The 15984-nt window shown below is 47.6% G+C and overlaps 1 protein-coding gene across 4 annotated transcripts in view; it reads left to right on the forward strand.

Annotated features, from left to right (window-relative positions):
• The window catches only part of TMEM114 (transmembrane protein 114), a 50863-nt gene that overhangs the window by 11689 nt on the left and 23190 nt on the right, over nt 1-15984 (forward strand). For 2 of the 4 annotated variants that reach the window (XM_030798194.1, XM_030798192.1), the window contains exons 3-4: nt 7071-7208; nt 9331-9835. The exons of 1 other annotated variant lie outside the window; for it this stretch is intronic. In XM_030798194.1, coding sequence (XP_030654054.1) covers nt 7071-7208; nt 9331-9563 — 371 coding nt within the window. In that variant the 3' untranslated portion in view covers nt 9564-9835. Of the gene's footprint in view, nt 1-7070; nt 7209-9330; nt 9836-15984 lie in introns of those variants that run through there. One more of the 4 variants, XM_030798193.1, reaches the window with a different exon arrangement.

Consider the following 15984-nt stretch of genomic DNA (forward strand, 5'->3'; position numbering starts at 1 on the left):
TTCGAATAGCATGATAATGGAGCAGTCACAAACACTTTTTTTGTTTGTTTTTGGTGTGAACGTCTTTGCTTCTTTCTGGGGTTGCTTTTCCCTTGACTTGTAGCAAAGTATTTTTGCGTCTAAAATATCTCTGCACTTGGGCACACACGTATACCATCGATGAAACAATGGCCTGCCAATATTTTATTATTTTATTTTTTTGAGATGGAATCTCACTCTGTCACCCAGGCTAGAGTGCAGTGGCACAATCTCGGCTCACTGTGACCTCCACCTCCCAGGTTCAAGCGATTCTCCTGCCACAGCCTCCCAAGTAGCAGGGATTACAGGCCTGTGCCACCAAGCCCAGCTAATTTTTGTGTTTTTAGTAGAGACGGGGTTTCACCACGTTGCCCAGGCTGGTCTTGAACTTCTAACCTCAGGTGATCCGCCTGTCTCAACCTCTCAAAGTGCTGGGATTACAGGTGTGGGCCACCACGCCCAGCCAACATTTTAATATTACTAGTAATTCCATGTAATAATCATAGCTATCATCTGTTGAATTCCTACTGTATGCCATCCAAGAAGTGGTACTGTGTGGATGGTGTCACTCCTAAAAAGATATGCTCGTGTACCAAGCCCCAGTCCCTGCGAATGTGACTTATTCAGAAAGGGCATCTTTGCAGGTGTAATTCAGACTCTCGAGATGAGATAATCTTGGACTAACTTGGTAGGCCCTAAATCCTATGACAAGGGTCCTTATAAGAAGAGGAGAAGGTGGACACGTGTGGATGGAGGCAGGGATTGGAGTGATGTAACCACAAGCCAGGGAGCATCACAGATTGCCAACGGCTCCCAGGACATAAGAGAGGCGAGGAAGGATTTTCCCCTAGAACCATAAAGGGAACACAGTCCTGTTGATATCTTGATTTTGTACTTCTGGCCTCCAGAATTGTAAGAGACTAAATTCCTGTTGCTTGGAAGCCACCCAGTTTGCCTTCATGTATTACAGGGGCCACAGGAAACACATACCACCACCTGATCTAAGAACAAGGCCCCCCCACCACCACTGCCTACCTATTTTTCTGCATCATCACACTTATTTCCTTTGTAACACATCACAGCCTGCAATGATCTTTGTTTCCTTGCTTCCTGGCTACTCTGTCTCCTGTGCCCGTCTGTGAACTCCATGAGGGCAGTGGCCTTGTTCAATGAGGTGTCCCCAGGCCCTAGGACAGGGCTTGGCCCTCACTGGGGACCCCAAGGCATTTGTTTCTGAATGAATGCATGTGCTCAGGGTTGAGTTCAGTGCTTTTGAAAACACTGCCGGTGGCTTACTCTTGTAATCTCAGCACTTTGGGAGGCCAGGGTGGGTGGATCACTTGAGGTCAGGAGTTCGCGAGCAGCCTAACCAATATGGTGAAATGCTGTCTCTACTAACAAAAATACAAAAATTAGCCAGGAGTGTTGGCGGGTGCCTGTAGTCCCAGATCCTCAGGAGGCTGAGACAGGAGAATTGCTTGAACCCAGGAAGTGGAGGTTGCAGTGATCTGAGATGGCACCACTGCATTCCAGCGTGGGTGACAGAGCGAGACTCCATCTCAAAAAAACAAACAAACAAACAAACAAAAAACAAAAAAGAAAAAAGAAAACATTGCCAATCAGGAAAACAACCCTGCAGGGAGGTCTTAGGTCTTAAATATTTTTTACAAATGAGGAAATGAAGGCTCACAGAGCTGAAGGGACTTACCTAAGGTCACATGGTGAGTAAGAGTATCTGGCTGGTCTCAGACCCAAGATCCTTCTCTCCCAAGACCATTAACAGGGAATGACAGAACTGAGGTGGAAATCCAAGGTTCAGGAAGTTTGCTTTTGAGTCCAACGCAGTAGCTTCCCCACATCATCCCTCTCTAGCTGTTAAAGGCAGACATCTTTAACAGCTTCAGGGGCTGTGGGAGAAGGAAAGGGCCAATTAGATCGCAGAGTAGAGGGAAGGGAAGTGGCTTTCGTCGAGGGCTTGAGCCCAAGTCATCTGCTACGGTCCTCATGTCAAGATGAATATGGTCCATTTCCGTTTTTCAAATGAGAAAACTGAAGCTCAATGAGGCAGCTCCTCTGAAGTCACATGGCTAGTAAGAACCACACTCAGGTCTGACTCTAAATACTCCACGCTTTCCTCTAGAATTCACTGCCTCAAATGGAGGGTCTATGATCTTGTGGACTTAGCCTGGCATCTCTGAATTGACACATGGCTGTCTGAGTCTCTTAAGGCACCACTTTCACCTGACATTACAGCAATTTATGTCTACATCTGAACTGCCTTTCTGAATTATAAGTTCCAAGGAGGTGGGATTTATGTCTGATTCAACTTTGTACCTCTACGATACGCATCCCAAAATAATGCACCTATTAGATGCTCAATTGCCTGCCTGCCTGCCTGCCTGCCTGCCTGCCTGCCTGCCTGCCTTCCTGCCTTCCTTCCTTCCTTCCTTTCTTCCTTCTCTCCCACTCTCATTCATTAACTCAGCCATCCAGTGCACAGGGAGCATGTACTACATTCTAGGTTCTGTGTTGCAAGTTATTGGGCGTTCAGAGATGTGCAAGAATACATCACAAGAAATACATTTTCCAGGTCCTGCTGGCCTTTGATCCCTGCCACCTCCGTCCTGCTCCATCATAGCCTCCCCACTCGCCAGAGCCTGGGAGAGCCCCTGGCCCCTGTCAATTCCCTCCAGCCAGAGACCACTGGGGACACCCTTGCAGTTCAAGTTGGGGTTCGTTACTTATTGCAGCAAAGGAGAACACACACCATGGGGAGCTGTGGGGTGTCTCAGCAAGAGGTTGCTAGGAAGGACTTACGGGATTCGGGCTTTGATGGGGTGTCTTTGGAGGGTCTAAGGAGGTGGAGGTTTGCTCTGGACTGGGTAATATCAGGAAGTGGAGACAATTCTGTGACCAAATATCTCAATCTTATCTATAGGGAGGCAGACTGGCTGTGATTGAGAAAGTAGGGACAGTCACATTAGCTGGGAGAAGGAGGTGTTTGATATTTTGTGGGTGGCGCAGAGACCTTGTTTACACCTCTGCTTGGACAGCCTGTGAAGTGCCCTTGCTGGGTCTCAGTGCATTGTGGTCTTAGATGACCTCGTGTGATGCTGGAGTTCCAGGAGATAATATCCAGCAGAACACCGCGGTCTAGCTGTGCGCACCACACCAGTTCCCAGAAGCTGGAAACTCTTTCCTTCTTTCCCTCCATCACAGGCGTTCATTAGAGGCTTGTTGATGAACGGGAATCAGGTCTCATGGCCTTAGATCTGTGTTTGGTTGTAACAGGCTTTCCGTATTACTAAGAGGTTTGCAAGATTTCATGCACATTATTTCATTTAGATAGCCCAATACCAAGCTGAGAAACAATAACATTTAACACTTTTATGAAGTTTATGATGTGACAAGCACCATTCTAAGAAGTTTGTCCATTTTACCTCATCCTCAGTACACAATCCTGTGAAGTGCATGCTCTAGTATTCCCATTTCACTGAGAAAACTGAGGCTTGAAAGTTATAAAGTAAGTTGCCTACAGCCCCGCAGCTGGAAGTGATAGGGCTGACATTGGAACCCTGGTGAGCATAGGTGGCAGGTGTTGCATCAGTGTTTACTGAAACAATAAACGGAGAACTGGGGCGACCAGTTGTCCTGGTTTTTCCTGCCTGGTCCCTGTAGACACCTATGGTCATGGTAGATAATTTAATACAGTTGATGATTGTTTGATTCTCAAAAGTGTGATTTGGATGGTCAGTCATACAGGTACTCTGTCAACATGCCCGCAAGAGAGGAACTGTCTGTGACTTATTTATTTTTGTCTTCATACCAGTGCTCAGCGTGGAGCTAGACTCACAGCAGACACTGTTAATACGTTTGCTGAATTTAATAAGTTCTAGGAGACCAGTGGGCAGGTGTTTTCCCTCTTATTTTGCCGACGAGACTCAGAGTGGTCCAGTCATTTGTCCAAAGTCACACAGCTTGTATGTCACAGACTCTTTTTCAGTGGTCTTTTGACTGTAACCCCTCACTCTGAAACCACATATCCACCACGTCCCAAATAACCCAGCCCCCACAAAATTGGTGATGATGATTATTTTTATCACATCCACATTCCAAAGGGGAGTATCTTCCCCAAGTGCATTCAGAGATGTGGCTATAGCGATGGGAACATTTCCAAGTAGAACAGAACTTGGAATCAATATTCATGTTCCAAAACCGCAATCCTGGGAAAAAAATGTAGCAAAGAATACGGCACGCACACAAAGAAAGCTAAACCAAATTTCAGCAGGAGACTTTACAGCTCTCTCCTGGGTGGCTTGTTCTTACCCAGACATTTAATCGAATGTGGACATCAAGGCAGCTTGCAGCACGGCTGGGGAACTCACATGGGGCCGCCACGGCTGCATCAACTCTGGGAAACCTTATTCCAATTTCTGAATGAGAAATGATTTCCTTTCTTGGTCACACTGTGAGACGATGGTGTGCGGGGGATGGATTTTAAAGGACTAGGTTTTTGCATGAGCTGTGGTACTTCCCTGCCCAAGACTTTTCCCTGAAAAAGAAAGAAAGAAAGAAGAAAGAAGAAAGAAAGAAGAAAGGAAGAAAGAAGAAAGAAAGAAGAAAGAAAGAAAAAAGAAAGAAAGAAAGAAAGAGAAAGAAAGAAAGAAAAAAAGAAAGAAAGAGAAAGAAAGGAAAGAAAAGAAAAGAAAGAAAGACCAGCCACAGGTCTCATCCCCTGTAATCACATTTTATCCCAGGACAGCCTTGGGAGGAAGTTCAGTCTTGTTTTCTTGACTCAGCAAAGTTAGTGCCACTTCAGGGACTGAAGACAAAATGATTTGATCGGAGTGGAGGTCACGGACCAAGTTATTATTACCGCCATCATCTTTATTATTGATAGAGTTACGATTTATTTAGTGCCTGCTCTATGGGACGCAACACTGCACATCTTACTACATTGCCCCATGTTGCCCTATGATCTTTATAAGTCTTATTTTCATGATAATTCTGTGAGCCGTATACTTTTACCTCCATTTCATAAGAAGTGGAAATGGAGGTTCTGAGTAATTAAACGACATGCCCAGGACCCCACAGTCAGCCTGAATTACAGTGCAAATAATCCGGCTCTGAAGTCTATATTTTTTATCGCCATGAGGTGACCTCTTAGGCTCCCTCAGTTTTTTCTTATTTCCTAGAAACTGACATATTTTCCTGCCTGAGAGCCACAATGTCTAGCTCAAAATTCACTCATTCACTCACTCATTCATTCAATACGTTGTCAACACATATCTCTTCAGCACTTACCATGTCCCAGAACAGAACCTCTGCTAGAAACTCAGGGATACAATTGTGCACAAGGAAGTAATATCATCCCTGCCAAATAACTCATGTCCTGTCAGGTGATACATAAAAGTGACTCAGATGCCCTCAACACTAGGTAATAAATGCCCGTCACTATGGGGTGCTGAGGGGGCACAGAGGAAGGGCCCTTGACTGGGTGGACAGTGATGAATGCAGTGTAAGGAAAGACTTCCTGGAACAAATGATGCTTAGCCTGTACTGAAGGATAAGAAAGTATTTATTTTCATACCTATCCTATTGCCAAAAGGATTTAAAGATGCTTGGCACCCAGCTCACAGTAAACAACCGATACACATTTGGTAAATGAAGAATGGATAAAAAAATAACTTTGCACTTGTTTCCCTTTTTTCTTTGGCTGCTGGGAAGCTCAGAGCCAAACTAGTGGTAGAGGTATAGATCCTGAAACCTTAGACTTCCTCCTCCTCCATTCGCCCCCCACCATGGGTCTTGACTTTCTTGTCATTCATCTTTTCCACTGGCTGATTTTATAGGTTGTATTATTATTTATCTTTGACTGTTTGGGCTTGGGAGTTCTCTAGAAATGGCCCCAGTTCCTACTAGAGAGGAGGCAAGAGAAATACATTCAACGCAGGACTGTTCTCCAGGTGGATCCGTTTGGCTCTGCAACCAGGGGGCAGCATCTCCCCCTTCACTTTGTTTATCCCACACATCACGTGGTCTTCAAGCCCTGAGAATAACAGTGTCCCCTTTAGTTCTCTCAATGCCCAAAGCCCTTCATCCACAGAGTCCCTGCTCCCCCCAAAAGCTTTTTCCCATCCAAAAAGCTTGCATGATGCAATCAAGGTGCTGGCAAAAACTTTAAACAAAACAAAACCCAAAAAGCTTGCATGAGGCTCCTCCTTGTGGCGACAAATGTGTTCTGGTAGAGAACGGGGCCGGCACTCCAGTCAGTGAAGCCAGCCTTGGGAGAAGGATAACTTCCAAATGATCAGCAAGTGCTGTCGACAAAATGTCATGCTAAAGACCACAGTGGTTTTTAGATCCCTTAAGGTCCCACGGCTGTGGAGGCAGAGCCAAGGCACAAACCACTGCCAGACATCCCCCAATCCCAAGTTGTTCCTGACACCCCCTCTTGTAATGAATAATTAATGATGTGTGTGATCATCTGCATTGTAGCTTCCCTCTTGTTAGAAACCAGCTCTGGCCAGGCACAGTGGCTCACACCTGTAATGCTAGCACTTTGGGAGGCCAAGGCAGGAGGATTGCTTGAGCCCAGGAGTTTGAGACCTGTCTGGGCAACATATCAAGACTTCATCTTTACCAAAAATAAAAAAATTAGCCAGGTGTGGTGGTGCACACCTGCAGTCCCAGCTACTCGGGCAGCTTAGGTGAAAGGTTTCCTTAAGCCCAGGAAGTTGAGGCTGCAGTGAGCCCATGGTCGTGCCATTATACTTCAGCCTGGGTGACAGAGCAAGACCCTGTCTCAAAAAGAAAACAACAACAACAACAACAAAAGAACAACAACAAAGCCCACAGCCTTGCACACGATGAGCCTCAGCCACTGTTGTCATGGTCATCATCAGCAGCAGAAACAGTAGAAGTAATAGTCATAGGGGTAGTGACAGTGTGGATTTTCCCCAGCTCTAGTAGGTGCTCGGGAAGTGTTTGTTGACTGAGTGAAGGATGTTAGTAACTGTCCTCTGCCTGGTATCCTCTCTGTCTCTTCTAAGCCATGCATGGGACGTTTGTGATTCTGCTGCCGCTCAGCCTGATCCTGATGGTTTTTGGGGGGATGACGGGGTTTCTGAGCTTCCTCCTCCGAGCCTACCTCCTCCTCCTGCTCACTGGAACTCTCTTCCTCTTTGGAGGTAGGTGCCCACCCTGCCTGGGGCTCTGGTTTGTGGCCTGGGGGTTGGGCAATGGGTATTGTGTATGAACCCTCAGCAAAGGAGGGGGATCCCAGGGCCTCGTGGGGTTCAGTTTCCCCTTCTGGGATATCAGTTGGAAGAGATGAGTGGTTGTTTCCAGTCCAGAATCGCTTAGTCTCTGGTTCCAAGACAGGAGCAATGCAGAGGGAGCAGCTTCCAAGAATCCTTTTCATTATTTCACCAAAGAAGCCATATATATTACCTTTCCTGAACTCATGATAGCTTCAAGCTTCAGGGCTGTGGGCTGGCAAGAGACCCTCGCTCCAGCCACCCTCACTCGCTCCTGCTGATCAGCCATTCTGATAGATACTGCTTTGATCGACTAAAAAATGGGCATGACCAGGCACAGAAAGACAAACACCTCATGATCTCCTTTCTATGTAGAATCTAGAACAGTCAAATTCTCAGAAAGAGAGAATGGAACAGGCTGGGGGTGGGGGCAGGGGAGGATGGGGAGATGTTGGTCAAAGAGCATACAATTTCAGTTCAAAAGAAGGAAGTTCAGCGATCTATTGGGCATCATGGTGACAGCAGTTAACAACAGCCTATTGTGTTCTTGAAAATCGCTGAGAGTAGATTTTAGTTCCCACCATACACAAAAGAAATGCTAAGTATGTGAGGCCATGCCTCTGTTGAATAGTTTGACTGAGCCATTCCACAGCGTACAACACATATCAAACCCTCATGCCGTGCACCATAAATACGTGCAATTTTTACTTGTCAATTAAACAGCAGCACACACGAAAAGAAGACGAAACAAAACAACAGGTGGACGGACAACGGCTAGGTTAACACCACTGGTTGGTTCAGTGGACCAGAGGTTTTGAGAAATGGGACCTGGCATGTGGCTGGCTGCCTTACCACTCTCTGTATCCCTGTGTATTTGAAATGTTCCTTTTTTAAAAAAAAAAAAAAAACAGCAGTGATTCACATGCAGCCTTGGAATCCACAGAGGGAAAAAAACAAAAGGGATGTCTGGAGGTGAAAATATTGCAAAGCTCTGATCTCCTCTAACCACTCACAATTATTATTAATACTAGCATTAATAGTTCACCCAATGACAAATTCTCGAAACCTGCGTGGTACTTCTACTGCCTGGTAGAAGTTTCTGCGATGGTGGAGAAGTTCCCTAATCTGGGCCGAGCATCGGGAGGTGCAAACCAGGCCAGGGCAGCGAGTGCTGATGGGGGACTGAGCTGTTAACTTTATTTAAATTAATCAACTTAAATTTCAATAGCCATGTGTAACTGGTCGGTGGCTATCGTACTGGACCGTGTGGCTCAAATCCAATATGTGTGGAGAACCACCGCGGGCCAGGCACCATTCTAGGTGCTGGGGAATTGAAAATGGGGAAAACCAACAGGATCACGTCTGCCCTCTGGAAACTCACAGCCACTGGGGGAGACAGATGTTAGTTAAATAATTACACAAACATGCCTGCAATCCCGGCACTTTAGGAGGCAGAGACAGGCGGATCACTTGAGGTCAGGAGTTTGAGACCAGACTGGCCAATATGGTGAAACCCTGTCTCTACTAAATATACAAAAATTAGCCAGGTGTGGTGGTGGGCATCTGTAGTCCCAGCTACTGAGGAGGCTGAGGCAGGAGAATAGCTTGAACCCGGGAGGCAGAGGTTGCAGCAAGCTGAGATCGCAGCAAGCTGAGATCGCAGCAAGCTGAGATCGCACCACCGCACTCCAGTCTGGGCGACAGAGCGAGACTCTGTCTAAAAAAAAAAAAAAATTGCACAAAAGAATGCAAAGTTGCAATTGTGACCTGGGCAGTGATGGGCAACTATATGGTGCTGTGGAATCACTGCTCAGGCAAGTCCAGGAATTGAAGCGTGAGCTGCGATGTGTGGGGAGGGTAGGAGTTGCCGATGACAGGCAGAGAAGTAGGAGTGAATGCACCCAGGGGGGAGACCAGCATGCGCAAAGGTCCCGCGGCAGGAAGGAGCGAGGACGCTGGACGTTGGGCAGTGTGGCTGGGCAGGGCGAGGAGGAGGAGGTGAGGGCTGGGGCGGGGTGGGGGTTGATCTGCTCTCCCTTTGCCCTCCCTGCAGCCATGGTGACCCTCGCTGGGATCAGCGTCTACATAGCATATTCAGCCGCAGCCTTCCGGGAGGCGCTGTGTCTCCTGGAGGAGAAGGCCCTCCTGGACCAGGTGGACATCCGCTTCGGCTGGTCCCTGGCCCTGGGCTGGATCAGCTTCATCGCTGAACTGCTCACCGGGGCGGCCTTCCTGGCAGCAGCCCGCGAGCTCAGCCTGAGACGAAGGCAGGACCAGGCCATATGAGCCTGGGCTCTGGGTCGTGGAGGGGAGGGAGGGGCTTGGCCCCGGAGCTTCACGGACCCATCTCCATGGGCTGCGGCCTCCTCTTCCTCAAAGGCCACTCGGGGAGGCCAGGCACCCCCCACTTCCCCCACAAATCCCCGTGGACTAAGCTCGGGTCCTGGCTGTTATCCTAGTGCCTGTGTGCTCATGACCGTGTGTGTCCGTGTGGCCTGGAGGAGCCTGAGGGAGTGCCAAACCGCTTCGCGAGAAATAAAAACGATCCTTTAATCACACACAGAGCTTTACAGATTGCAAAGTCCTCACGCCGCCTCCGACTTCATTTCCTCCTCACCCGTGTCCCTTGGATCAGCTCCCTGGTGGGTCTGGGAAAGCGGGAGGGTGCCCTACCTCCTGGGCCCTGTAGTGCGTTGAGCTCTCTGGGGAGCTTTCTTCCTTTTGCTCTAAAATAACTCTGGCATGACACTGGCTTTCTACGGAGTCGGGTTAGGTCTACAATATGAAGCTGCAAGACTCCCAAGAGGTTGGCCAATTGGCAGAGCACTCTTCAAGACTAATCACACCTTTTCCGTCCTCCCCCAGCAAAATCCATCCCTCCTTTCATCCTGGTGTTCTGCCCCTGGGAATGGGCTCCGCATCCGGGTCCCTGGGGCAGTGCTGTTCACATTTAGCATGCCCAAGACTCTACGGGCTTGTTGATACTCATGGGCTGATGCCACCCCCAGGGTGTCTGAGCCAGGAAGCCTGGGTGAAGCCCAAGAACTCACATTTCTAACTGGCTTCTAGGCGATGCCGAGGCTTCTGGCCCAGAGCCACTGTTTGCATAAATGCCGAGGTGGGGGGGCGTTTGTTAAGTGACAGAGAAGGGTTGTCACCTTGCTGCTCTTAGAATCACCTGGGTATCTTCCAAAAATCCTGCTGCTCTGGCTACAACCTTCATCTGAAATTCTCTAGGGCTGGTGTCCAGGCAGCAGTGTTTTTTAAGAGCTCTCCAGGCTATTCTAACCCAAAACCATGGCTGAGATTCTGTTCCTCTGAGATTCCAAGTCATGAGATGTAGGGGAGGGCCCGAGGAGCCTTTGGCTTAGGAAACTCTGGGAGGTCCTGATGGTTTGGGGAATACTGGTGTGGATTAAAAGATGACAACACCGTTATCAACAATATGGCGTCATCATCTTCATTATGACATCATCATCACCATGACATCAGCATTGTCATCATCATAGCTGACACCCACTGAGTACTTTCTATGCACCTGTGCTATTCTCCATGCCAGCCGGTCAGTCAGTCATTCAACAAACATCATGACATCATCACCATGACATGACATCACCACCACAATGACATGACACCACGATGACATCAGCATTGTCATCATCATAGCTGACACCCACATCTATGCACCTGTGCTATTCTCCATGCCAGTCGGTCAGTCAGTCATTCAACAAACACCCAAAGGAAGGCCAGTATACACCAGCAACTAGGGGGGCAATGACTCCTCCAGACCCAGCCCTTGCTCTGTGGGGTGCCACATGATTGAGGAGAGAGCGGCATATGAAATATGTAGCCCATGATGAGGACTAGGAGATAAGCAAAGCAGGGTACAGATGAGGAAACTGAGGCACCGGCAGGTTAACATAACTGGACTAAGGGCATAAGGAGAGAAAGGGATGCAACTGGGAGCAAACTTCAGAACTGCCTGATCCCAAGATGGTCCTCCTCCTACTTCCACCAACGCCTGCACTTCTTTACTGGCTGTCAGCTCCTGGGTTCAGGAAGTTGCTGCGACGTCCCTGTCTAATCCGGAAAGGCGCAAATGGAGTGGATTACTCACACGGCCCCATGGGGCTAAATGAGCGCCATTGGAAGATCAGCTGCTATGCTGGGGAAAAGAAAGTTTTTGCAAAGTGAGGGCAACCATGCTACCGAAAGGGCGGTCTCTGCTTCCACCTGCTGGTGTTATTGTGGAACTGCTCCAGAGGCAGGATTTAATTCCCAAATTCGTCACAAGACACGTTTTCAGCCCTCCTTGGGCCCAAGTGCTGGATTAAATACTGCAGGGCCAGAGTCCTCAGCTGGGGCGATTCTCTCCCCCACCTGACATTTGGCAATGTTTGGAGACAGTTTTGGTTGTTCTTAGTTCTTAGTTGTTCTTAGGGAGTGGTATTACTGGCATCTCCGTGGAAAGAGGCCAGGGATGCTCAACATCCTACGATGCTCAGGACATCTGGTCCCACACGTCCACCTTGGGACACGCTGAGACACTCTGCTAAGCGAGCAATAATGGACAATAACAAACCAAAACATGTGTGCACCCCAGGAACTGACAACATAGAAGAATCTCATTCATTCGCCCATCCATTCATGCATTTGACAAAAGCTTGCCAGATACCTACTATGTGTCAGAGACTGTTCCAGTGCCTGGGGACACATGAATGGGGGTGGCCAAGAAAATCTCCACCCTTCCTAGCTCACATGGGAACAGACGATAAACACATGAACGAATAATCTATCTGAGAGATTCAGGCAGTGATTGGTGTTAAGAGGGAAACAAAACAGGGTGATGAGGCCGGGCGCTATGGCTCATGCCTGTAATCCCAGCACTTTGGGACGCCAAGGCGGGCAGGTCACCTGAGGTCAGGAGTTCGAAACTAGCCTGGCCAACATGGTGAAACCCCATCTCTACTAAAAATACAAAAAAAAAAAAAAAAGAAAAAATTAGCCTAGTGTGGTGGCATGCGCCTGTAGTCCCAGCTACTCGAGAGGCTAAGGCAGGAGAATCACTTGAACCCAGGAGGCGGAGGTTAGAGTGAGCCGAGATCGCACCACTGCACTCCAGCCTGGGCAACAGAGTGAGACTCCGTCTCAAAAAAATAAAAAAATAAATAAATAAAAACCAGGGTGATGGGATGAAAGGTGTCTGGGAGAGATGTGACTCCAGGGAGGACAATCAGAAAGGGCCTCTTGGAGGAGGTGGCATTGGGCTGAGACCCTCATGAAGAACCTGTAGGTAGAGAAACTGCAGACCAGGCAGGTGACAGCACAAGCAAAGGCCCTGAGGTGGGAGGAAGTTTCTGTGTTTGAGGGAAACGAAGAGGGAGGGTTGATGGAGAGAAATAGGAGGTGAAGGCAGAGGCGGGGAGGGAGAAGGCAGTGGGAGGTGCCCATGGCCTGTGGTAAGGAGGTGCTGATGATTAAGTGGGGTTGGGATGCTGTTCTATTCTATTCTGTTCTGTTTTATCCTGATCCATTCTGATCTGTTCTATTCTATTCTGATCCATTCTGTTCTGTTCTGATCCATTCTGTTCTATTCTGATCCATTCTGATCTGTTCTGTTCTATTCTGATCCATCATTCTATTCTGATCTGTTCTGTTCTATTCTGATTTTTTTTTTTTTTTTGAGACTGAGTCTAGCTCTGTCACCCAGGATGGGGTGCAGTGGCTCAATCTTGGCTCACTGCAACCTCCGCCTCCCAGGTGCAGGTGATTCTCCTGCCTCAGCCTCCCCAGTAGCTGGGACTACAGGTGCGCACCACCATTCACCGTGCCAGGCTAATTTTTTGTATTTTTAGTAGAGATGGGGTTTTACCATGTTAGCCAGGATAGTCTAGATCGCCTGAGCTCATGATCCACCCGCCTCAGCCTCCCAAAGTACTGGGATTACAGGCGTGAGCCACTGTGCCCAGCCCGATCCATTCTGTTTTGATCTGTCTTGTTCTATTCTAATCCATTTGGATCGGTTCTGTTCTATTCTGATCCATTTTGCTCTGATCTGTTCAGTTCCATCTTGTCTTGTCCCCTCCTCTTCTATTTTCCTATTGCATTTAGACTTTCTCTTGAGAGTGATGTGCCTATAAGACAGTGGTTCTCAACCCTGGCTTTACATTAGCATCACATGGGGGTCTTATTTAAAAAACAACCAGTTGCTAACACTCGGGCCCCAATGGAGCCAAATGCAATCAGACCCTCGAGGGTGGACCTGGGCATTGTTATTTTCACAAAGTTCCCCAGGTGATTCTGCTGTGCAGGGGAGGTAAGAACCATTGTTTTAAGACCCTTAGGTCTGTTGGGTGAATGGACGGGCCTGCAGGGGTGGGAGTGGATGCAGGAAGTCCAGGGAGGGGCCTCCCAGGGCCAGATGAGAGGAGAAAGAACTCAGAGCAGGTGGAGGTGTGGTCGGATCCAGGTGTGCTGGACTAACCAGGGGGTTAGAGGAGGGGATTTATACTCATGAGAAGGTAAACAGGAGGAGGAAGAGGGACTAGGGCACCTGTCCCTTTGCTGGGGAGGCTCAGCCCAGATTTGTCCCCTCAGGTCCAGACCTGGCTGTAACCCCTGGCAAACAACCGGCCGCTCTCTTTCTCTCAGAGAAGGTGCTCTATCTGGCAAAGAAGATCCATTCATTTATTCACTCATTCATTTATTCACTCGCCATCCACCCATCCATTCATTTACTCACTCATTTCTTCACTTATTTATATATTCAGTCTTTGTTCATTCATAAATTCACTCACTTATACCTGTCCCATGCTTCATTCATTCACTCACTTATTCGTTCATTTATTCATACATTTTCCCATTAATCCATTCACACATCCGTCCGTGCATCCATCCACCCATCCATCATTATCCATCCATTTGCTCACTCACTCACTCATTCACTCACTCACTTATTCAGTCATTCATTTACTCATTCACTCACTCACTCATTCATTCCCTCACTCATTCACTCATTCTCTCCCTCACTCATTCCCTCACTCACTCATTCTCTCCCTCACTCATTCCCTCACTCACTCATCACTCACTCACTCATTCACTCATTCTCTGCCTCACTCACTCATTCACTCACTCACTCATTCACTCACTCACTCACTCATTCACTCACTTATTCACTCATCACTCTTTACTCATTCACTCACTTCATTCATTCACTCACTCACTCATTCACTCACCCATTCCCTCACTCACCAATTCCCTCACTCACTCATTCCCTCACGCACTCATTCCCTCATTCATTCACTCACTCACTCATTCACTCACTCACTCATTCGTTCACTCACTAACTCATTCATTTACTTATTCACTCACTCATTCACTCAGTCAGTCATTCACTCACTAATTCACTCACTCACTCATTCACTCACTCATTCACTCAATCATTCACTCACTCATTCCCTCAGTCACTCATTTACTCACTCACTCATTCACTCACTCATTCCCTCTTTCACTCATTCACTCACTCACTCATTCCCTCACTCACTCATTCATTCACTCATTCGCTCACTCACTCATTCACTCACTCACTCATTTACTCACTCACTCACTCATTCACTCACTCATTCCCTCACTCACTCACTCATCCCCTCACTCATTCACTCATTCATTCATTCACTCACTCATTCAGTCACTCACTCATTCACTCACTCACTCATTTACTCACTCACTCACTCATTCACTCACTCATTCCCTCACTCTCTCAGTCATTTACTCATTCACTCATTCACTCACTCACCCATTTACTCATTCATTCACTCACTCATTCACTCATTCACTCCCTCCCTCACTCACTCGTTCACTATTCACTGACTCACTCATTCCCTCACTCACTCATTCATTCCTTCACTCATTGCCTCCCTCACTCATTCATTCACTCACTCATTCATTCTTTTATTCACTCACTCACTCATTGATTTATTTGCTCACTCATTCACTCCCTCACTCATTCACTCGCTTACTCACTTGTTCATATATTCATTCATTCAGTCACTCATTCATACGTTCATCGACTCATTCATTCAGCAGTGACTTATTTGATGCCTGATGTGCCAGGTGCTTTTTAAAACACCAAGGATTTAGCAGTGAACAAAAGTGACTCAAAACCTGCCTTTTGAAGATGACATTCTGGGACATGTGCACGTGTGTGTATGAGTGCACGGGTATGACAGACAATAAACATGGCTGGTGGAATGCGGGTATGCTTCCTGGTAAGATCTGTAAAGCAGACGTGGAGAAGGTGGCAGGGAAGAGTGTGTTGTACAATGAATATAATACCCTGTCCAATCTTTTGAGAGACCAGCAACTCTTCCTCCTAATTTTGTCTTGATTAATTAGCTCAATAAGTGTTGCCCAAGACTCTGCTGTAGGCAAGGGAAGGGGAATCTCCCTAGGGCTGGACCGACAGGGGTAGAGTGAAAACCCAGTGATATGGTTTGGCCGTGTCCCCACCCAAATCTCATCTTGAATTTTAGCTCCCAGAATTCCCACATGTCGTGGGAGGGACCCTGTGGGAGATAGTCAAATCATGGGAGCAGTTTCCCCCATACTGTTCTCGTGGTAGCGAGTAAGTCTTAAGAAACCTGATGGTTTTTAAGAGGTTTCCCTTTTTTGCTTGGCTCTCATTCTCTCTCTCGCCTGCTGCTATATA

The sequence above is a fragment of the Nomascus leucogenys genome, chromosome 18 (assembly GCF_006542625.1).
Source record: "Nomascus leucogenys isolate Asia chromosome 18, Asia_NLE_v1, whole genome shotgun sequence".
In the NCBI taxonomy this organism is placed as follows: Eukaryota; Metazoa; Chordata; class Mammalia; order Primates; family Hylobatidae; genus Nomascus; species Nomascus leucogenys.